At 33.4% G+C, this 22,847-nt stretch overlaps 2 protein-coding genes across 2 annotated transcripts; both read left to right on the top strand.

Annotated features, from left to right (window-relative positions):
- The first annotated feature begins 1,250 nt into the window (after nucleotides 1–1,250).
- LOC130743997 (beta-glucosidase 13-like) lies at nucleotides 1,251–5,749 on the top strand. The gene is made up of 13 exons (XM_057596193.1): nucleotides 1,251–1,494; nucleotides 1,629–1,698; nucleotides 2,451–2,509; nucleotides 2,620–2,695; nucleotides 2,892–2,969; nucleotides 3,071–3,158; nucleotides 3,260–3,512; nucleotides 3,637–3,752; nucleotides 4,099–4,313; nucleotides 4,397–4,428; nucleotides 4,501–4,603; nucleotides 4,725–4,821; nucleotides 5,281–5,749. The coding sequence occupies exons 1-13, from the start codon at nucleotides 1,366–1,368 to the stop codon at nucleotides 5,447–5,449; spliced, it is 1,485 nt and encodes a 494-aa protein (XP_057452176.1). The 5' UTR covers nucleotides 1,251–1,365; the 3' UTR covers nucleotides 5,450–5,749.
- A 12,601-nt stretch (nucleotides 5,750–18,350) lies between these two features.
- Nucleotides 18,351–21,875, top strand: LOC130746031 (O-fucosyltransferase 20-like). The gene is made up of 6 exons (XM_057598538.1): nucleotides 18,351–19,280; nucleotides 19,495–19,660; nucleotides 19,962–20,051; nucleotides 20,165–20,448; nucleotides 20,786–21,044; nucleotides 21,202–21,875. The coding sequence occupies exons 1-6, from the start codon at nucleotides 18,574–18,576 to the stop codon at nucleotides 21,433–21,435; spliced, it is 1,740 nt and encodes a 579-aa protein (XP_057454521.1). The 5' UTR covers nucleotides 18,351–18,573; the 3' UTR covers nucleotides 21,436–21,875.
- The last annotated feature ends 972 nt before the right edge of the window (nucleotides 21,876–22,847 follow it).

A 22,847-nucleotide genomic window follows, 5' to 3' on the forward strand; every position in this document is an offset into this window, starting at 1 on the left:
TTGTTAGAAATGTTAGTAAATTAGTCTCTCTTCCGGATTCAAACCCGGGACCCTTCACCCTTCATCTCACCCAACTCTTATGGTCCTAGCTCTTACCACTTATGTTATCTTTCGGGGACGTTTTATCATTATATGTGTTGTATGTCATAATGCAATTAATATGGGTGGGTAGGTAGCTCACATGGTTGAGCTAAGGGTAATTGCAGGTGAAGGGTCAGGATTCGAACCCTGAGGAGAGATAATTTATATTACTTTACTAACAATTAACATTTGCCTATTAAAAAAGAAATCATGCAATTAATATTTCATCATGATAGTACCATGTAAGCAAATGGGGAAATTACACCCCCACCAATTCACTTACACCTATTTCTGAAATCTGTTTGCATAGGAAGATATGCTTCTAGTTCTTGCAAGTGAAACTTTATTTGGAAAACATGGTTCCCAAGTACATAAAAGCCAAATTGATCAAATCAATGAGTGATTATTATAGTCAATAAATGCCAAATTACCTTGGTATGAGGAAACAAAAATAACATGCATATTAGATTTTAAAACTAGATGTATTTTTGGTTTGATATTAGAGTCTAACGCAAATATGGTTACTTGTATTTCAAGGCGCTAAAATGTATTTTTACTTGTATTAGCCTCTACTACTTATTTAAAATGTTAATTAATGCTAACCATTTTTTATTTTTCATACATTTCCAATCTTATCCTTTTGTACCTCATGATAACCTTTTTAACTTTTTTCCCTAACTCTTTCCCTTTCACGCTAATCCACATTAAAATTAACTATTGCGTCAAAACCTTATGTTCAATAATTCGTAAAATCGGGCTTAGGCCCTTCTTGTAACAAAAAAAAAATCGTAAAATCATGTTTGACTGTGTTTGACTCCAACGCTAAAATAAAGGTGTTGTAACATAACATTACGTGTAAATTTGGAGAGGTGGGTTGTTAATAATTCCATGTCCTTTTTAAAAAGAATGATTACATGTGCCAATTATTAAAACAATACTTTTATAATTTCACCGTCCTTGCCACAAAAGGCACCCAGTTTTTACTTCTCAAGCACCCCTCGAATGGTGCAAAGCAGAGGCCATTAAGAAATGTAAGCATGGAATTATGGAATCTTTTCTAACCTCTCTCAAGAATAATGACATCTTTTCAATTACTTCAACAAATCCTATCATATCATCATGTAAGAAAACAATAAAATACAATAAAAGCTAGTTCTCTTTCCTAGAATAATATAGTACTGTAAATGCTTAATAAAAGACAAAGCATTCTTCTTTCCCCTCTTGTGCATATCAAGTCCCTTTTATGTGTGAAAAGTTGAGAGAATTAAAATCAAAATTTGAACAATGTGGATCAAGCTTTCTCTTCTTCTCCTTGCAGCAATTTCCTTTACCCTTTTTGGCTCAGCTGCTTCTCTCAATCGTAGTAGTTTTCCAGCAGGTTTCTTCTTTGGAACAGCTTCTTCAGCTTACCAGGTTTTGTTCTTTCCCATCCCATGTTGTTTGTTTAGCTTCTTTACATCTTTCTATATTAAGTGTTTTGTTAGAATATAACATGTTTGTTGGATCTTATTTACCTCTTTTTTATTTAATGTGATTGGGGTTTGAAGTATGAGGGTGCTGCAAGGGAAGGTGGCAAGGGTCCAAGCACATGGGACACCTTCACTCATAGCCACCCAGGTTTGCATCTCCTCTTTTCTTCTTTGTTTCTATATTTTAAGTAGCAATTTAGCATGGTTCTTTGCTTCTATCAGAGCAAGAGCAATCTCCTCTGTTAAGTGTTATCAATACATTCATTTATTAAGATTAGTGCTTATATTATATTGGATTTATTTGCTAGAGGGTATGTTTTGTTGCTAAATTTGAATAGGGCCAGCATAAGTAAATAAAAGAATAAAGATATTTCTGAAATATTTATTGGGTTGGCATTGAACCATTTTATCAATTTACTTGACCAAATTGATTGTGGGGCTAATATATAGAAAGAAAATACAAAGATGATCATCTGTGTCAACAATATAAGCCATGCTGCTGCTAGGCAAAAAACAAATAAAGGGCAAGGGAAAACTTGGTGCTATAAAGCTCCCAGCTCGCTATGCGCGAGGCATTGTTGATCTAATGTAGACAACCTTATCTTGTATTTTTGCAAGAGGTTGATTCCACGGCTGAATCCTGTGACCGCAAAGACACATAGCAACAGCCTCACCGCTGTGCCGAGACTCACCCTCTTAGGCAAAGAACAAATGATTGGAAAAGAACTATTAATAGAAAGGGGGAAAAAGAACTGGCATCATCATTGTTTAGTAATAATTGATATATGCTAGTGAGTTTATCAGTCCTTTCACATTTTGAATAGAGTCGGTGTACTTAATTGTGCTCAAATATTTAGTGAAACCAACTAAAAATATTGAGACATTTTCTTTGTTCTTTAGATAGAATAGTAGATCGTAGCAATGGAGATGTTGCCATTGATTCATACCACCGATACAAGGTACTTTCATTCTATTAATTTGAATTTAAAGAGCTTGATGACTTGCCTTAGCTGTTGAGATTTGATTTCATATAGATGGATGATATTGTTCCCCCCGTCAAAAATTTCAGGAAGATGTGGCCATGATGAAGGATATTGGATTTAATGCCTACAGGTTTTCCATCTCTTGGTCCAGAGTACTACCTCGTGAGTAACTCTTTTATCATCCTTTTATTATCCTCAGATTAGTTGTTTGATAAGTAGCTATTTAGCTTTAGGTATGATAAGTTGCTAATTTGCTTCATTAGCTTCCATTCTAGGGGAATTACAAACACTTTTATTTTATTTCACATTTATATTGGTGTGTTCTATGAAATCAAGCTCAAAGTAAATTGTTTTATAGGTGGAAACCTGAAGGGAGGAATTAACCGAGAAGGCATCACATATTACAACAATCTCATAAATGAATTGGTATCAAATGGTCAGCAGAAGACATTTCTCGCTTTCTTTTTCTTGTTCTTTCCCTTTCTCTCTAATGATACCCCAACTCAAACTAGATTATATGGACCTTTTTGCTTACAGGACAACAGCCCTTTATAACACTGTTTCACTCTGATCTCCCTCAAGCTCTCGAAGATGAATACGGGGGTTTCTTAAATCCCAAAATTGAGTAAGCTATAGTAAAATTACAATAACGTCTGAAATAGATGGACTCTTTCTTCCCATTCATTTCCAATGGATGGAAAATTGACAATTTGATTTTGCAAACAGGCAAGACTTTGCAGATTATGCAGAAGTATGCTTTAGAGAATTCGGTGATAGGGTTAAGCATTGGATTACGTTAAATGAGCCAGCACTTACTAGCACTCAGGGTTACGGAAATGGTGGATCCCCACCCCTGAGGTGCTCAAAGTGGGTGGCTAACTGTAGTGCTGGTAATTCTGCTACTGAGCCCTACATAGTTACACACAATCTGATTCTTGCTCATGCTGCAGCAGTAAAAGTCTACAGGGAGAAGTTTCAGGTTATAGCATTGCATAGTTATCATTTTAACTCCAACAGCATATAAAATTTTCTAGAATTTAAGACACATGCTGCAATATATGTGGTTAGTGCAAGATTATCCACAGTGAATCATTCCCTAACAGATTTCTCAGAAGGGTCAAATTGGGATAACACTAAATTCTGCCTGGGTTGTGCCGCTATCCCAATCAAAAGATGACATAGAGGCAGCATCGCGTGGTCTTGCTTTTATGTATGACTGGTAAGTGTATTTCCAACTTACAAATGGTCTTGTTTCCAGTTCTGTTACTTTACTAAACAGTTTGTAATTTCATATGTAGCTTTGCTCTGGGATTACTCTGGTGTCCAATTCATATCATTGGCACCAGTGGCTTGGTGAATTATATTGTTTGCTGTTTATGCTTGGTTGACTTCAAACATCTATTGTGAGAACAAGTATAAATAGCAACCAATAAATGTTTAACCAATATAAACTTATCAAGCTACTGTTATCAAGTTAAAAAACATGATTCCTGGAGCAATTCCAAGTTTTTTTTAGTAATTTCAGGTACTCAGTAAGCTCTAACTCATCATTTTTGTTTTTCAAGGTTCATGGAACCACTTAACTCTGGTAAATACCCTGCTGTAATGGTTAACAGAGTCGGGAAACGGTTGCCGGAGTTTACCAGAAGCCAATCCTTAATGGTGAAAGGGTCCTTTGATTTTATAGGGTTAAATTATTACACTTCAACTTATGCAGCCAATGTACCTTGCCCACGTGGAAAGCCAATGGTCTTTACAGACGCTTGTGTTAGATTTACTAGTAAGTCATTCTAAATGAAGCTTACATGTGCCTTCTATTTAACTTTTATTGACTCATGATCTGTTTTGCTGCACTTGCATCAGCTGCAAGAAATGGGGTCCTCATTGGTCCAAAGGTAATTGAATCTGGAGATAAGTTTTCGCTCGGTTCATATTCTTTGAATGCATAACAATTGATAATTTTGCAGGCTGCCTCAGACTGGCTCTATGTCTATCCACGAGGAATTCAAGGTCTCCTAGAATACACTAAGGAGAAATTTAACAATCCAATCGTATTCATAACAGAAAATGGTTAGATTGTTTATAATTGAACTTCTCTACCACTTTCTCCCTTAAGTTGAATCTGTAACTTTACCTTGTTGTGATACTAGTTTTTCTATTTCCATGAATTAAGTTATTCATATATTTGCAGGGATTGATGAGGTTAATGATGGCAAAATGTCACTTGATGATAAAGTGAGGATAGACTATATCCTTCGCCACCTTTTGTATCTTCAAAGGGCCATAAGGTGAGTTTAAAGTGAACATTCCAGTTAGGCTTAGTCGCACTGAAGGTCTTTATAGTCTTTTAAATGTGTAATTTTGGCCCTTATAGTTTCAATTGCTCTAATTAAGTCCTTTCTACTCTCAAAATTGAACAAATATGGTCCTAATTAACATGTCATCCAATAATTAACGAAATATTTTTATTTGGATAATTGTTTTTTACGTCAACAGTTGTGATATATGCCAATTTTTTTCGTTAGCTGTTGGATGACAAGTTAACAAATGGACTAAATTTGTTCAAGATTGAAAGTAGAAGGACTTTATTTGAGCAATTAAAACTATAGGGACCGAAATTACGCATTCCCAAAACTATAGAGACAAAAAATGAAATTAAGTCATTCAGTTGTGGAGTTTACACTCTACAACCTCTGCTTCTGCTTTGGACTCAACAATTGGTAACCTACAAACTTTGAATATGGTAGGAATGGAGTGAGGGTGAAGGGATACTTTGCATGGTCATTGTTGGACAATTTTGAATGGACTGCTGGATACACTCTTCGCTTTGGACTCGTCTATGTGGATTTCAAGAATGGACTGAGAAGATACCATAAAAGATCAGCATTGTGGTTCAAACTATTTCTCCACAACTGAAATGGTGCTCTTGTCTTTCAATCTCCATCCAAGTCTCATTGTCTTGTACGGCATTGGAAGCACCAATTTGGTGAACTCTGATGAGTGGCCAAGACAAGAGTGTGTCTTTGTTATGATATACTAATCTTAATTTGGTTTTGTAGTTAGTTGTCTATGTATCTCCTTATTTCCTACTAGATGTAGACTAGTGCGTTAATAGACAGAAGTTATTTGGATGATTAAAAAGAAAACACAACTTATTATGAAAGGAAAAATAACTGATGCTATAATTTATAAATAAACTAATTTTTTTAAGAGTAATTAGAGTCATGACAAATATTTTTTTAATAAGAGAACAACTTCTTACTTAAAGAAGGGAAGAATATATTAACTTGTTTTCTCATAAATTGAGATGCTAGAGTTTCTGGCAATTTGTGTGCAAGACTTGTAGTTGTACCCGTGCTAAGGGTTATGTATGTGGGAGGAAATTGTGTATATAATGTTTGAGAGGCAGAAGAATGAAGCAGCGATCGAATGAAAAAAAAAAGGGGGAATGAATGACGTATCATATGCTTTTAGCAACTTCAAAGGAAGTTTTTGTTAGCTTTGATATCAACAATTTAATTACACAATAACTCACTAGGAATGATTAAAAAAATTGAAATGCAACTCACATTTTACCAACAAATTGTTGGTCTAGTGCTAACTGCTAAGCAAGTTGGATTCTCCATAAAGAAAAAACCCAAATTCGGACTCGAGGAAGTTATTTGTTAGGAGCTATGAAGAGGAAGTTATTTGTTAGGAGCTATGAAGCACAGACACCTCTCATATATAGCGTGTTTCAGTGTCGGACACCGACACCTGTACGACACCTACGCGACACGTGTCAAACACTTCCTTACGGTGTTGGATTAAAAAAGTATTTTTTTGCGGCTCGAACACTTGAGCCGACACTTCTTCTTGGCTGGACACCTCTAGAAACTTGTATTTTAAAAAAATCATATAGAGTGAAGCATGAAAGAACTTGCTAATTTATCACTTGAAGAACCAGAATCAAAAACATTTTCAATGATGATGATTAATTAATGAGTGAAAACCAGTAGATATATTAGCTCTTTTTGTAGACAATTAGTTTTTTTACAAAGAAAATATCAAAGCAATTTCGATATGTATACAATATGAATAAATTAAAACATGAATCACTCATATAAGATCGTAGTGCATGATTTTAGGACAATAATAGTTGCATGACATATTTTAAGTTGCCTTTTGATCTATTTGGATGTATTGATTTGTAGGTTAGGATCTTTATTCTCTCCTTTTTTTCATAACTTTGATGCAGTTTAGATAATAGTATATATCTTGTATCATATATATGACTCATGCAAGGCACAAACACATAAAAAAGTGGAGATGATCTATCATTTCATATAGAGTTATAATAATTCACACATATATCTTTACATAAGTAGTCATGTTTTCAAACCATAGCTTTTTATGCTAAAGTTTAAATAGTTCCGAGCTATTAATGTTCGATTCAACCCTAGGCTACATTATTCAAGATTTCAAGTATATATACCATGTTATTTCCAATGGATCACAAAATGGACATTTTAGGAAATATGAAGATTTTATCCAACCAATGTTTTATAAATTAATGAAACATCAAACATACAAAATAATTTTTCTAAACATAATTAGTCATTTTTCATTTGCTGAAAATTTTAGAGTAAATATACTTAAATCCTTAACATATGCATTTTTTTACAAATTTTTTCTTTAAAAATAAATTTTATTAGTTAAATTTTAGGTCCACCTAATGATGACCCGGAATTTAAGACTATTTTTCTATATATTTTCACATAGTTGTATATGTTATTTAGGGTATTTTGGTAATTTGAGGACACTTTTTTTATAATTCATGCATTTTACTATTTTAAATCTATTTTTATATCTTGTATAGTTTATACATATATATATATATATATTAATTTTCTAGATTTTATTAGGATTTTAAATCTATTTTTACTTTATTAGGATTTTAAGTTTTTTTTGAAACTGATAAATTTATTTTAAGTTGTTATCTTATTTTTTTGGTTACAAAGTTGTTATCTTATTTATTATCTATTAATTATTTTCTTTTATTTTGATTTTATTTTAGGAAGAGATAATAGAAAAACCGAAAAAGAGAGAAAACCAAAGGTGATAATTGAGAAATTTGCAGCTGGTATCTATTCCAGTGCAAGAAACTGCCGCAAAAAGTGCCAATTTTCACCTATGCGCACAAGGTAAACCGCTGCGATAGCACCAGTATTTCGTTTCTAAAATTTTCTGCATTGTTTTTAACACGATCGCGCGAGATGCAGCGGTTATGAATTATGTCGCGCTATAATTTTCTGCGGTCGCACGACTTCTGCTGCTATAAATGGTCTTCTCACGCTTTTTATACCTAACTTTATCATCCGAAGTTCGTTTTACGAGCTGTTTTCACTGATGATCAGCAGAGAACAAGGGGAACATTCCTAGAGCCATCTCTGGAGCTTCTAAGATCTATTTTTTGTTAAAAAAGACTGAAGCGTATGAATTGCAAACAGTTAAGGGCATGCTGAATTGAAAACTATTATATATCAAAACAGATTGCAAACTAATATATATCATCATAAATAGTAGTGAATCAAAGTGATGTTGGGGCTTGGGGTGGGTAGATTCATTGAAAATACGTACCAAAAATAAAGATTCATAATGGAGCAAAACAAAATAAATAAGATTAATCCTCCATCTTTTCCTAGCATTTCTTCATTTTTTTTTTCAAATAAGGACCAAAAGAAAGATTTAGCATTTAATTTAATTTAACAATGGAATCACGCTCATAAGCGTACTTTCTTGCAAGAACTAGTAGTTTATGTTAAAAAATAGATGGGGTGGAGAGGAGCGGTATTGAGATAGTAGAAGGTAAATGTTTGTATTATTGAAGAATATAAAAAGAACATCTTAATTTGACTTTTCCCTTTCGAATCAAAGTCCGAAATCATTTCAAATTTATCCCATGCAACACTTTTCACTAAGATGTTACACTTATTTCCTATTTGGAGTTCATGAATAATTCAACTGATTGGGTTAGATGTGTCATATTAACTAGAAATATGACTAATCAAATATTTATAAAAGGTAGAGTAACATCAACTCTTGAGCTAGTTTTTTTGTTGAATTAGATATATTTAATTCTAATATGGTATCAAAGTCGGCCTAAATCCATTTATTGTGAAGACTCCACGTATTTAATGTTCATTCCACGCTCCAGATCAAGTGCTTATAAAGGATAGAGTAACCATCAACTCTTAAACTTTTTGGTTAAGTTAGATATCCCTAATTCTAATACTCCCTCCGGTCCTATTTATAAGCAGCAAAAAAAAAATTCACATAGTTTAAGAAATGTAGTTAAACTATATAAAATGCATTAAATTTGTCTTGAATCAAAATAAACTTCCAAAATTACCCTTTGTTATTAGTATTGGAAAGTGGGAAAGAGAGAGAATAATTAATGAGACATATTTTACAAGTTAGAATTAATAAGGGCATCATTGGAAAAAAATAATTAATATAGCTCAAACTTTCATTTGGTTCTTATAAAAAGGACCAAGATTTTTCTTCTTTTTCATGCTTATAAATAGGACCGGAGGGAGTATTAGTGATGCATGTTTAGAAATTCAACCTTCAATTATGCACAATGTTGAGGTAACCCCTTCTTTGACAATTACTGAAGTGAATAGAGAAAAAAGGACAGGATGCCTATTTGTATAAACGTCAACTATAAAGAACTCAATAAATGCACATGGAAGAGGGACAGTTCTCACATGTTAGAAACATGGCCCCTTCATTGTTTTGCTTCCTGAATTCAAAGCATCCCCACTTTGGTTTCTAATGCTGCAGCCAATGACATCTCTTCTCCTTATCCTCTAACAAATATTATTAGTATCATTTTTTGTCAACCTTTAACAAATTATTTATCCTTCACTCAAATGGGCCACACTTTGCGGAACCCAACTGTATAAGTTGTCTGTTCTGATACAAGCAAGAAGCACCTCACTTTATCCCAAAACGAAACGAACCTCTTAGTGCAAAAGGAGTCCATATATAAGGCTTTGTTTGGTTGGGAGAGAAACGTGAGAGGAATGAAAAAGAAAGGAATGTGAAATAATTTTTTAGGTTGTTTGTTTAAAAGAAAGTGAAAAAAAAGTGGGTGAAAGAAAAATGTGTATATATATAATGACAAAAGTGTCCCCCCATATCATGTGAGGATATATTTAGAAACAAAGTATATTTAAAAATAGGCTTAAAGAGAATGGTCCAAAGGCCCCTGAAATTACAAAGAGAATCAAATCCAGGACCTAGAAAAATTTTGCATCAAATTGGATCCCTAAGAATTTTTTTTTAATTCAATTAAGGACAAATGCTGCCACAGCTCAATTTTGTCATAGTCATCAATTACACGTGGCTTTTATAATTATTTTTTAATTAAAAAATTAAATGATGTGGATAATAAAAATTAAATTAAAATAAAAAGTATTAATTAAAAATAAAAAAATCATCTAAAAACCATACTTCCTAACTAGAAGATTTTAATCTTAAATAAACACCAACAACCGAAATTTGTTTCTTAATCAAATATTGCAAAAATTGCTCTGTTTATCAACCATCGTGTGAAACTCACGAACAAACCAAAACAAATTCCCTCACCTCTTAACACAAAAATTAGTCTACAAACATGTCAAAGTTTTAAACTTTTCAACATTAAATCACCAAAAAATAAGAACCCATAAACTCCTAAATGGAAAAATCTCCAGATACATCTTATTCTGTAGCATCAAGAAGAGGCTCATGAAAAACCCAGATCGTGGATGGTAACAAAGCAGAGGTTCATGATAAACCCAGATCTAACCACCGTCGGCGAAGCCCAATCTGTTTCTAAGGCGCATCCATGGCTGCTCTGTTCCTCGGCGATCTATCTCCTCTATGGTCTCGATCTTTTCCTCTTCTCTCAAGCTCATCCATGGCCGTTTTGCTTCAACCCTTGAGTTTTGGACTTTTGTGTTTCAGGGGTGAAGTGTTTGGAGTTGGCTAGGGATTTGGGTTGGGGTGTGCTAGTTCGATTTGGGGATTTGGGTTAAGAGCCTGATTCGTGATCTGGGGTTTGGTACGCCGTCGATGCTCAGGCCTTCACAATTCACGGTTCTCTCTTTCCATGGTCAGGTTCTGGAGAATGGAGATATTTGAGGTGGGGGTTACGATTTTGTGGGTTTTGAAAGTCATTGATTTTGCGGGTTACGTGTTCTGGGTTGTTTTGGTGGTTGTGGGATTGGCTCTGAAATTAGATTTCTGAAGGTGGAGGATGAAGGATATGTAGATGATGAACGTGATCTGAAGATGAAGAGAATGAAGATCGTGATTGTGAATTTCAAGATTTTGTGGGTTTTAATTGTGTGATTAGATGGGTTTTCTCCTTCATCTTCCTCTGTTTTGGGTTTGGGTTTGGTGGGGTTGATAGATTGTGTTTGGAATTTGTTATTTAGTTTAGGTAATTATTTAGTTAGTTTTGGAATTAGACTAGGGATTTTATTTAAATTTGGGATTTTATGAAGTTTTTACTTTTTTTTCTGCTTAAATAACTGAGTTGGAATAAAAAAAATAAAGTTTTCTTATTTTTTAATTAAAAAAAATTAAAAATGCCAAGTGGAAACGGTGACTAGAACAAAATTGAGCTGTGGCAGCATTTGGTCTTAATTGAATTAAAAAAAAATTCTTAGGGACCCAATTAGATGCAAAATTTTTCTAGGTCCTGGATTTAATTCCCTTTGTAATTGCAGGGGCCTTTGGACCCTTTAAAAAATACAATTAAATAAAATAATTTATTTTTATAAGATGCTAATTAATAGCAGGCATTTGGAGAAATTTATCATGTGAGGATATATTTTTCATATGAAAAAAAATTGCATCTCAAAATATTTTAACATTCATGTTGATAAATTTTAAAATTTTAATTAAAACTTAATTTTATATTAAAGATACAGTAGTATCTGTTTTTAATTGGGTTCATAGAGATGGTAACACAATAACATATTGACTTTCTAAGCAGGGTTATAGACTTTCTTCTCCTGCGATTCAGTTTATTCAACAGCCGGAGAATTCTCCTTCTCAAGAACTCCCTAGCTGTGGCATAGTTTTTGTTCTTTTTGTTGTCAATTTTCCGATGTATAAAAAAAGTATTTATTTTTCAGGGGCAAGAGCTGGTGGACATATGAGTTAAAAAGGGGAGGGTCAAAAATCAACCCCGCAATATTGTAATTTATCTTTCTAATATAAATAACAAGATCATAAATGCTAGTTTTGATGTCGCTTTGAAATCAAAATAACAATTAAATATATATATATATATATATATATATATATATATTATTGGAGGGTACTATGGTCTTTTGAAAAAAAATTATAGACTCCCCATTGCGTCCAAATTGGGAGGAAGGTTTTGCGAGGTGGGTCCTGCCAAGATTCTTTATTTCCTCCATTCTTTCTTCTAAACTAAATGATGGAAAGTTTTTTGATTCTTTGTATTTTCTTTCCTCCTCCAATATTTCCTCTTTCCTTCCTCCAAACCGAACAATGCATATGAGATACGAGCGGCGAAGCGGATTCACCCGTCACGACCCACTTCCAACTTGCCATATGCAGTTAGAATGGGTTGACCTATTAATAAGATCAAGTTGAGACACCCAACCTACCACGAAGGTTGGGCCACCCGAAAATCAAAAAATGAAAAAAAAAAGTGATTAAAAATATTGAAAAAAAAAATTGATAGGTTGGTCCATCAAAATTTGTATTTTTTTGTCTTGACCAAAGTATCTCCACATCCGACAATCGTGAGACTAATCCCTCGCCCCACGATCAGCACACTAAGCGATAGGGGGCTGGCCAAGGAGTTTTTTTCTATTCACAAGAGTTGGGATTCGAACCCCCAACCACTTGCTTTTAGGACATCAAAATTTGTATAAAATACTTATGAAAATACTTGGAAGTTATATTTTCCAAAAAAAATAAGAGAAGACATTGTAGCAGGTTAGTCTATCTCGCCGCACCGGGTTGGGCTGATTGGTGAGTTAAAACACTCAATTTGCCCCGCCCTATCTGACAAGTTAAAATGAGTCTACTCATCAAATGAAAAAGATTGATGAACATAAAAATAATACAACCTACTATTAAACACATTCATATTTGGACAGTTAAAAAAATCATCACAACGTGTATTGACAGTCAAAAATTGCCTAAAAATAAAAATAGAGTGACTCATAATAATTTAGACTGTTTTTATATTTGTGTATCGCACTATCTTTTTTTGGTATATCGAAAAGATAAATTGCACTCGTCAGGAATTAATCCCTAGACCTCCCCCTACCCACCCAAATGTCTCCAATTCCTACCACTTGAGCTATCCTACGAGGAATGTCTATCACACTATCACACCTGCTAATCAAATTAACAACTTTCATGATTAACATGGTAGCATAGACAGTGTTGGCTTAGCTTATTAAGTATTAGTACTAGTAAGTGCCAAACTAGTGACCCACTTGACATTTGATGTATTTCTTGTTTTCCCAATAATACAGGCAACACCATGATTGGTGTTCTCCCAATAATACAGCTTTAATTGCTCAGGGAGTTGAACTCATGGATTGCTTTGCTTGTCCTGCAAGCTGGATACAAACCATATATGGGTAATTTTGAATACATGTGGAGCCAACAACTTAATCAAGGGGCTGAATAAGTAAATATATGTATGTGAAATATTTTTTTAATTTTTTTCTTTTTGTTGTAGCTATCTGATAAATTTTGTTAAGATCAGCAAATAAATACATGGAAGATTAGATAAGAAAAATCATCAAGTTGGAGATATGATGATCAATATGATCATGCCTTCCCTTCCCTCTCGTTGATTCTGAAGAAGTTAAATTCTTGATGTTTCAAGGTGTGGATGTCATGCAATCCATGATCAAAGATACTAATATTTAAACGGATTATCATTACATCATTGCGCTTTCATTTCCTATTGTTCAATATTCCCAGCAAGAAAAAAATTATCTAATTTAATATATATGAATTCCTATGGAATGAAAAAAAAAAACTACACAACGTGTGTAGATTAAATCAATAGGCAATTGACTCAATCATTTCATTTGTAAATAACTGCATAATTAAAGTCATGTGCATGCCAAATAATTTTTATTTGAAAAATAACATATCATTTCTTTATTGGGTTAGTTTTTTCAACTCATTGACATCTATTATGTTTACATAATAATTTCTCATCTAAAACATACAATAATGTTAGCAATATTTTTCTGATCCAAGCAGAATATTCAGATGGCTGAACTCCCAATATTTGGTACAAATTCTTGTTTAGACATATAAAGTGGCCTTCTGCAGGATAGTTTAATACATATGTCTTAATTTCATGTCTTAACAATTAAATATTGTCATATCTTTGGGTCTTTGTCCCACCAATTTATCAACAAAAAAATTGTCATATCAATTTAAAAAAATACGACGCTGACAATTAAAAGCTTATTTCCTAGTTTTAATTACACTCTCAGAGGTAATAGAAGTTGGTAAATTCTGTGGTACTCTGAATTTTTTTTGGGTGTGATACTCGGATTAGATAATTTAATAGATTATATATTATCATACTATTCAAGGTAAGTACTACATCTTTAGATTTTACTTCACTTGTCAATTGGCTTTATCTCATTAAATTCATTTTTTAATGAAAAATGAACGAGTGGTGGAAACGAATGATGGTGTTGGAGATGCGCGTAAAATTGTCATGGTTAATGGATGAACAAAGGTCAGAAAACACAACTCGCATATCTCATGTCCCTAAGAATGGAACACTGCATTACTATGATATAACAAAATCAAAATTAGGTACCATACCCTAATTTGACTTAAGGTACCACAGCAAGCACCTTCCAAGTTTAAGAGTAAAAGTATGGTTGTGCTCTTTTCTTCTCATAATTGGGCGGGAAGGTATTTAGTATAGACCACACCATTTTAATCCTTCCTTCCACCTTTTGTGATCAACAGAATAGGAGAAGAAACCTTAATATATATGTTTTTTCCTTCTTTTATTCTTCTCTCAATCCTTCCCTCAAACCAATCACACCCTTAAAACTGGGTTTTTCTTATAAAAGTTTCAATGAGGCTCAATTTCAAAGATCATCCTTCGGCCAGGTTGGGGGGTTAGTGAGCTTCTCTGGTTGTGTTTCAGTTTCTGTATTTTCTTGGGTGTGCTGTTCTGAAGCACCTTTCCTTTTATTTTATATATATAAATATAAAGTTGTATTAAAAATTAAAATAGAGAAAATGACCAAATTTCCTTAACTTCAGGATCAATAGAAACACTTGATTAAACAAAAATATTTAAAGCCCTTGATTAGACAAAAAAAAACTAAACTAAACTGACTAAATTAAATTAAACTTCCTAGTATGTTTTAAAGGAATTTCTTCTGACCCAAAAAAGAAAAGGAAATTCTTAAAAAGAGTGTGGTGTGGTGTGGTGGCATTGCAAAAAGTGAAAGCTCTAACAAAAGCATTGAAAAGATTACATGGCAGTAGTTGATGTGTCACCACTCACCACTGTCGTGTGGCAGACGGAGTCAGCATGATCCAGCTGGCAAGTGGGCGCTCCAGGCTGGAACAGAAAATTCCAACTATTTCTTGGTGGGTGTTTCAGGTTCAGAAATCGAAAATAAAGAATTCGGCAATATTTAATGTTAAGGTTCAAATATGTTTAAAAAATATGTTTTTTACTTTTCCCATTCAGAAAAAAATGTTTTTACTAGTTAAAAAAAATTATGTTTGATTAAAACTGATTCTAAGAAATATATATGAAAAATAATATTTTAATAAGTGTTACTCTAATGGAAATCAAGTTAAATTCCCTACAGGTGAGAGTGTGAGCTCAAACCCCCTAAAATGTCATTTATTTCGAGGAGCAGTTAGAGTTTCTCAAATAGATGAAGACATGCATGTAAGAAACAAAACTCACAAATCAATATATCAAATTTCACTTAGAAAAGAAATATTGATATTCACTCAAAAACAAAAACAAAAAAATCAAAATCATTATCACTACTTTAAATTCTTATCTCACAAACTACTATAAAATATTTTAAAATTTATATTTGACTAATTAAACTTCTTGGTAAACATCTAAAAGAATTTATAATTCAAATTCATTTAAAGTCTATAATATATTATAATAAAAAATGAAGATTTAACACATTATAAATATATTAAATTTATAGGATGATCATAATTTAATTAATTTTAAAAAGTAGGTGAACTGAAATCACATGTAGACCAAATGGATTTGGCTTTGTTTATAGTTAAAAATCACTTTAAAAGGTAAAATAAATCTATAATATTAATGGTTGAGGTTGTGATTATATATTTGCACATATATGATATAATAAATTATAACATTTTTTAAATTTTAACTATTGATTTACCGGTAAAGGGTGGTGATAATTTTTATTCTCTAGAGTAACTCCATTATTTTAGAGAAATTAAATCGACTCCAAAATAATAGAAGTAAAAGTGTAGTTGAGCTATAAATTTATCATAAAAATCACAATTTCTAGCTCAACTAGAACATGTATTCTCAAACGATGTCTCATTTTTTGTTTCATCAATGAGATTGTATTATTTTAATTAAAAATCACTAATATAAAATTATAAATGTTCTATTAATGTAATTTTTTTTAACTAACACGACATATATAATTTCATTAATTGAAATTGAAAATGGGACACGATAAAAAATATGTCAATTAGTTATGGTTATATTTTACCGTGTGTTCTAGACCTCTTGAGTGAGATAAATAAAAGTCTTTCATAAAACACTTTTTATGTCTGATAACTTTTTCTGTCTCGGACTGAAGCATTGTTCCCTCATCGTAACAAAAAAATAATATATAAAATTTTATTATATACTATATCCTAAGAATGCTTAAAGAATCTCTCCGATAAACAATGCAAACATCTATCTCTTGAGTGTGTCGTGGAATGGCAGAAGCCATGAATGCAACCTCTTTATTTGTTTTTGTTTCAACTTGTTGACTCATGGCAGCTGGCCTTTACCATATACAACACACCATCCAACGTTTTCCATCTGTGTTTTTATGTATATATAAAGACTGCTGCCTAACCCAATATTCCGTCCTGCATCATCATCCATCCTTTAATTTTTTTTCTTTCCTTTTTTCATACTCCAAGAATTAATACTATTCATCATGTGTTTCCAAATTCAATTGGTTTCTTCAAGTTTACCATTCTACCTTTTACCGAGGAGGAGTGTATCACAATTATAATTATATTCTGAATTTGATGATTATAGTTTTTTTTTTTTGAAAATGATGATTATAGTTATGTTACCCATTTAGATTTAAAAGGGTCAGACAAATAAATTGCCATTTGGTTCAATGTGTAAATTACTATATACTCCCCCACCCTCTTAAAAATGTAAATTAGTATAATTAGTAGCATTAAATTTATTTTCAACTTAATAGATACTATATCCACCATACTAACAAAGATAGTAGATATATCCACCATACGTACTAACTAAAAAAATAAGGGTATTGAAGGAAGAAGAGTCGGAGTTTAAATTTGTATGAATGAACTAATTTACTAACAATTAACAATTAATATTTGCATATAAAAAAAATTAACTAAAAAAAAATACAAAAACAAGTCAATTTAATATTAGTGCATGTTTAATACACATGCATTTAGAATTCCCATTATTCACATTAGACCTCATAATTAAGTTACACATTTAGAATTCACACTCATGAAACTTTTCCGCTAATGTGCTTTTGAGGTGAGGTCTACTTTGATAGATACTTAACTTTCATATTATGGGAAGTGATCAGTACTAACAATAGTGGCTGAATTTTGGGGCGTTAGCCCTCGCTATTATCTAAAAAGAATAGTGGCTGAATTTAGGTAAGATTGTAATTAAGAAGCTCTACTTCAATATGTGGTTGCTTAATAATGATGGGTAAGTAAAGAAAAGGAAAGGAGCTCCAAGTCATTCCCAACAAACATACCATAATCCAAACTGCAAACTTTATTTTTGCACAAAAGAAAGACAGGTGTTAAATTAAAACTCAAAAAAAAAAGAGAAAAAAAGTGAATTTTATGGTCTCATAAACTATTTGAACTTTGATATTCTCACACTTCTGTTTCTCTTACATATTATTTTCACTTATTTTTCTTCCTAACTCGTTTATTTTATCACATCACTTATCATATCACATATTTTTCTCTCATTTATTTCTATATCTTTCTAGAGGTGAAGAGATATGTAAGTGATAAAATAAGAAGATAATGATTATTCTTCATGTAATTATGTTGTAATTATGCTAGATATATTAGGCATTAGTTTGACTTTAACCTAATCAGTTTTGTATATATATAATATAACATTACTATCAATGAAAAATTCACCAATTATCTCATACCCTCATCCAGGAAGAATAATCATTATATTTCTATTCTATGAGTAAGTACTATTTTCCATATTTTGGGTGTGCTACCCGCATTGATTCAATAGGTTATCATGGTGGACAAGAAAAATGCTAAAATTTTGATCATCAAGAGCTCATTAACGACAGAAAAGATCTGACTTAAAATAACACAACATACTAAAAAAGAAAAAACAAACAAATATGTGTTAGTAAACGAAGATGCAAACTAAACTCATAAAAACATTAAACAAATCCCACTAGCAAAACCTAGTAGCCACTAACCATGATGAATCACACACAAAATTAGAAAAAACTCAAAAAACGCAGCTCCATTTTCATTGACGCGTCTCTCTGACTTGGTGTTCCCGCCGCCCCTTCTCTCTCCTCCACTCTCTCTCTCTCTCTCTCTCTCTACACTGTCAAAAAAAGTCATCAACATCCATTCAACACGACAACAACAACAAAGTCTCTTATATAAACCTTAAACCAAACACAAAGCCTTCAACTCTGAAGAAAAAGCAACAACATCAACACCCTCTGTGTTTGGTTCTGTTCTACAAAACAATGGCAAAGTCCAAGAATAATGCAAAGAAGTTGTCATACATCTCAGTTCCATCTCAGATCATCAACTCCATCTCATCTTCTTCTCTTGAATCTCTGCTTGAATCTCCCAAGAAATCTGCAAGAAGCTCCAAGTTTTTCATCTTCATCTTCACAAAGTTCAGGAGCTCAAGAAGACTATTGTTCTTTTTCACTCTCTTTGTCCTTGGTTTTCTCAGCATGCTCAAGCTTGGATTCAACATGGATATCCCATTTTCTCCCTACCCATGTGCCACAATGCAGCCAGACCTCTCAAAATCCGAGCTTGGTGTTGTTGTTGCCTCATCACAGAAAGATGAGATTTTGAAAGCTTCTAGTGTGCCCCATTTGCAGAAAGATGAGGTTTTGGTTTCCAGTTTGCAGTTGCAAGCTAAAGGGCCAAGTGGGGTGGGGAAAGAGGATCAGGAAAAAGATGAGGATGTTGAGAAGAGTGGGTTTTGGAAGCAACCGGATGGGTTGGGTTACAAGCCTTGCTTGGATTTCAGCAGGGATTATAGGAGAGCAAGTGAAGGGGTTGTGAATAACAGGAGAAAGTATCTCATGGTGGTGGTTTCTGGAGGGATGAATCAGCAGAAGAATCAGATTGTTGATGCTGTTGTCATTGCTAGGATTCTTGGGGCTGCTTTGGTTGTCCCTATTTTGCAAGTCAACGTTATCTGGGGTGATGAAAGGTAAAATATTCTTGTTCATGATCTGATTATTATCAATCACAAGTCAAGAGTTTGGTTTAGCTGATTGTGTATTAAACTGTTGCAAGTTTGGATTAAATCTTCATAAAGACTATATTAGAGCCAAAGCTTAAGAACCTTGTTCTTGAAACTGGTCCAGTTTCTTTTCTTTTATGTGGTTCCTAATTGGTGTGTTTCTAAATTGGTTTGTTTGCAGTGAGTTTGGTGATATATTTGATTTGGAGCACTTCAAGAGTGTTCTTGCCAATGATGTGCGAGTGGTTTCAGCATTGCCATCAACGCACCTGATGACAAAGCCAGTAGAGGGAAGCCCTCCCCTTCATGTCACTCCTAGTTGGATCCGTTCTCGCTATCTCAGAAGAGTAAGTGTTTATTCTCTTTGTTGGCTTTTGTTCTATGAGTTTATTCTCTTGTTGGGTTTTTTCTAGTTTTATGTTAATTTCACAAATGATCATTTCATAGATGTAACTAAGATTACCAATTCCCATATTGGAGTTGCATTGATCTACAAAGATTACCAATTTCCAACATAATAACTTGTATCAGTTCTGCATTGTAAGTTGTAACTAATTAAGGAAAGTTTTGACTTGTGTGGAAATAAGTAGGCAGTGAGGTTGTTCTTGCTGGACCAGAGTTTAACATGATTCTTCTTGTCCTATGCAGTTCACCAGAGAAGGTGTTTTGCTTCTACGCGGTTTGGATTCAAGGCTGACTAAGGATCTTCCTTCTGATCTTCAGAAGCTTCGATGCAAGGTATTGCAATTTGCTAAGTCTCTATTCTCATAGGAAAAAAGAAAGAAAACACAATTCTCACCCTTTGGAAATTAATTTACATGACAATTAATATTTTCTTGCCTACCTTTCAGGTTGCTTTTAGTGCATTGAAGTTTGCAAAGCCAGTTCAGGAACTTGGTAACAAGTTTGCGGATAGAATGAAAAGCAAAGGACCCTACCTTGCCCTTCATCTAAGAATGGAGAAGGATGTGTGGGTAAGGACAGGTTGTCTACCTGGTCTGAGCCCTGAGTTTGATGAGATTGTAAAGAATGAGAGGATACAACGGCCGGAGCTCTTGACAGGCAGATCAAACATGACTTATCATGAAAGGAAGCTGGCTGGCCTCTGCCCCTTGAATGCTGTTGATGTTACTAGGTAAATATTAATCCTTCTATTTTTTAAAAGTCTTAGGGGTCTTCTATGTCTTAGGCCCTGTTTGTAAGAGCTTATCTTATAGTACTATAAGTGCTTAGGCAAGTATTTGGAGAGCTCATGTAAATAGGTTATGACCTACATATAAGTTGTTTTGAGCTTATTTTCATGAGCTGCTCATATTAGCTTATAAATAAGGACTTATACTTACCCATTTTGAGCTTATTTCAATAAGCTTCTCATTAGCTTATGGATCATCATTTATGCGATAAACGTTCATCTCCATAAGCACTCAATTAATATGACAGGCAGTTCTGATGGCTTTCTTTTAAATTTATAGGCTGCTTAAAGGTCTTGGTGCTCCAAAAAGTGCAAGAATTTATTGGGCGGGAGGACAACCATTGGGTGGAAAAGAGGCCTTGAATCCATTAATCCATGAGTTTCCACATCTTTACAACAAGGAAGATCTTGCCTTGCCTGGAGAACTGGAACCATTTGCAAATAAAGCTTCTCTAATGGCTGCCATAGATTACATAGTCTCAGAGAAAAGCGATGTTTTCATGCCATCTCACGGAGGAAACATGGGCCATGCAATTCAGGTATGATTACAAACTAAAAGTAATTCTTTGATTACTTGAACCTTATTGGAAAGAATGCTATGCAACTAAGAAACCAATATAAATTGGCTTTAATTATATTCTAGATTCCTCATGTGACAATTTCTGATATCTGAAACTACAATGTTATTTATTTCAGGGTCACCGGGCCTATGCAGGGCACAAGAAATATATAACCCCAAACAAAAGACAGATGCTTCCCTATTTTCTGAATTCATCCCTCCCTGAAGCAGAGTTCAACAGGGTTATCAAGGAATTGCACCAGAATTCAATAGGGCAGCCCGAACTTAGGACTAGCCGGGTCGGGAGGGATGTCACCAAGTATCCTGTCCCTGAGTGCATGTGCAACGACTCACATGATCATTCCCAATAGAGTAATATTAATTTATTACCAAAGCTTTTGGTTATGATGATTACATGGAAAAGGGTATCCAAAAATGGAAGTGAGTGCTGGTTTTGGCAACCTCTACGATTTTGATCCTTTGGAGACTACTTGAGATAACTTTCAGGACAGCAACAATTCTGAAAAGTACCATTTTGAAGAGCTATAATTTGAAGCATGCCTCTCCCTCATTAGGCTTAAATTGTGCTTAATATGGAACCTGGCTATGTGAGGCAATGTTCACTTCTATCAGTCATTGATAGATGAAAACAACACACAAGAGATCATTCTTTGATTCTTTATACAGAGTTTGTACATCATAGATGCCATTTTTTCCAATGTTTATTTCTTTGTACTACATTGCACAAACCTTGTACATATATCTGAATAAAATTCAGTTTTGCATTTAGTTACTTAAATATTCATGATCACCCTATGCTACAGCTTAATTCAACTGCAGTAGTTTTACACAAGTTGCATATCAGAATAAACAGAACATGTGTCTGGAATAGTTTTAAATGTGGTGTTATTGAAATTAGAGTGAAACGCCCATTATTGTAAAGAATGGGGCAGATCTAAACAGGAAAGGGGATAATGAGCTGTAAAGGAGAAAGTGATAGAGTGAGACATTCCTTTGAACTGCACCTACTTTTGTTGCTTTATCCTAAATGTTAATGTAGTAAGGAAACTCGTTTCCACAGAAGGAAGTGCAGAAGAAAAGTATCTAGGTGGGATTTTTTTTTTAATAATTACAGAAACTGCACATTTTGGATAAATTTCAGCCTATGAAGCAAGACTTGTATTATGGGGTAGGGATTTCAGAAGTGTAAAATTCAGCCAATTGTCATCCCATATAATTGTTTGGAAAAGATATGGAAATACACATTCTTATCATTAAAAAAGGGTGTCAGGCACACATTCATGTCATGTTATTTAAAAACTATCCGTGAAAGTTTATAAATGTCATTTAACTAAAGCGACACAATTTCTTTTTTTTTTATAATGTGGAGGGCTTAAAGCCCACAAGTGACACAATTTCACTGGTGAGATGTAGAAATATGTTAATAGAGAGAGGATTTTAATCCCTTAAAATAAGGTAAACTTTAGTTGAATAGTCCTTATTCATGTACACCAAAAGAGTAACAACTCCTCAATAAAACATTTTTGCTTTCCATCTCTTTCTTCCTATCACATCACTTAAATCTCTTCTCTTCCTATATCATTCTGTCTACCCGTTAATGGTGTACACGAATCATTTTTGGGAAAAAATACACCTCCATTGCATGCATGAATGATCGTAGAAGGAATGCATCTCTGCAGGACAATACTGAAAAGTTAAGCAGAGTCAAATCATGTCTTGAATCTCACCTCCACAAAAAATGAAGCTTACAAGTTATGACACA

The sequence above is a fragment of the Lotus japonicus genome, chromosome 3 (assembly GCF_012489685.1).
Source record: "Lotus japonicus ecotype B-129 chromosome 3, LjGifu_v1.2".
In the NCBI taxonomy this organism is placed as follows: domain Eukaryota; kingdom Viridiplantae; phylum Streptophyta; class Magnoliopsida; order Fabales; family Fabaceae; genus Lotus; species Lotus japonicus.

What these genes read in the sequence shown, in the direction of transcription:
- LOC130743997 (XM_057596193.1), top strand. Translation starts at nt 1,366, where the DNA reads ATGTGGATCAAGCTTTCTCTTCTTCTCCTTGCAGCAATTTCCTTTACC. An exon ending in CTTCACTCATAGCCACCCAG is followed by an intron (nt 1,699 to 2,450) that starts GTTTGCATCTCC and finishes TTTGTTCTTTAG; the next exon opens with ATAGAATAGTAGATCGTAGC. An exon ending in GGGTCCTCATTGGTCCAAAG is followed by an intron (nt 4,429 to 4,500) that starts GTAATTGAATCT and finishes ATAATTTTGCAG; the next exon opens with GCTGCCTCAGACTGGCTCTA.
- LOC130746031 (XM_057598538.1), top strand. Translation starts at nt 18,574, where the DNA reads ATGGCAAAGTCCAAGAATAATGCAAAGAAGTTGTCATACATCTCAGTT. An exon ending in GTTATCTGGGGTGATGAAAG is followed by an intron (nt 19,281 to 19,494) that starts GTAAAATATTCT and finishes GTTTGTTTGCAG; the next exon opens with TGAGTTTGGTGATATATTTG. An exon ending in ACATGGGCCATGCAATTCAG is followed by an intron (nt 21,045 to 21,201) that starts GTATGATTACAA and finishes TATTTATTTCAG; the next exon opens with GGTCACCGGGCCTATGCAGG.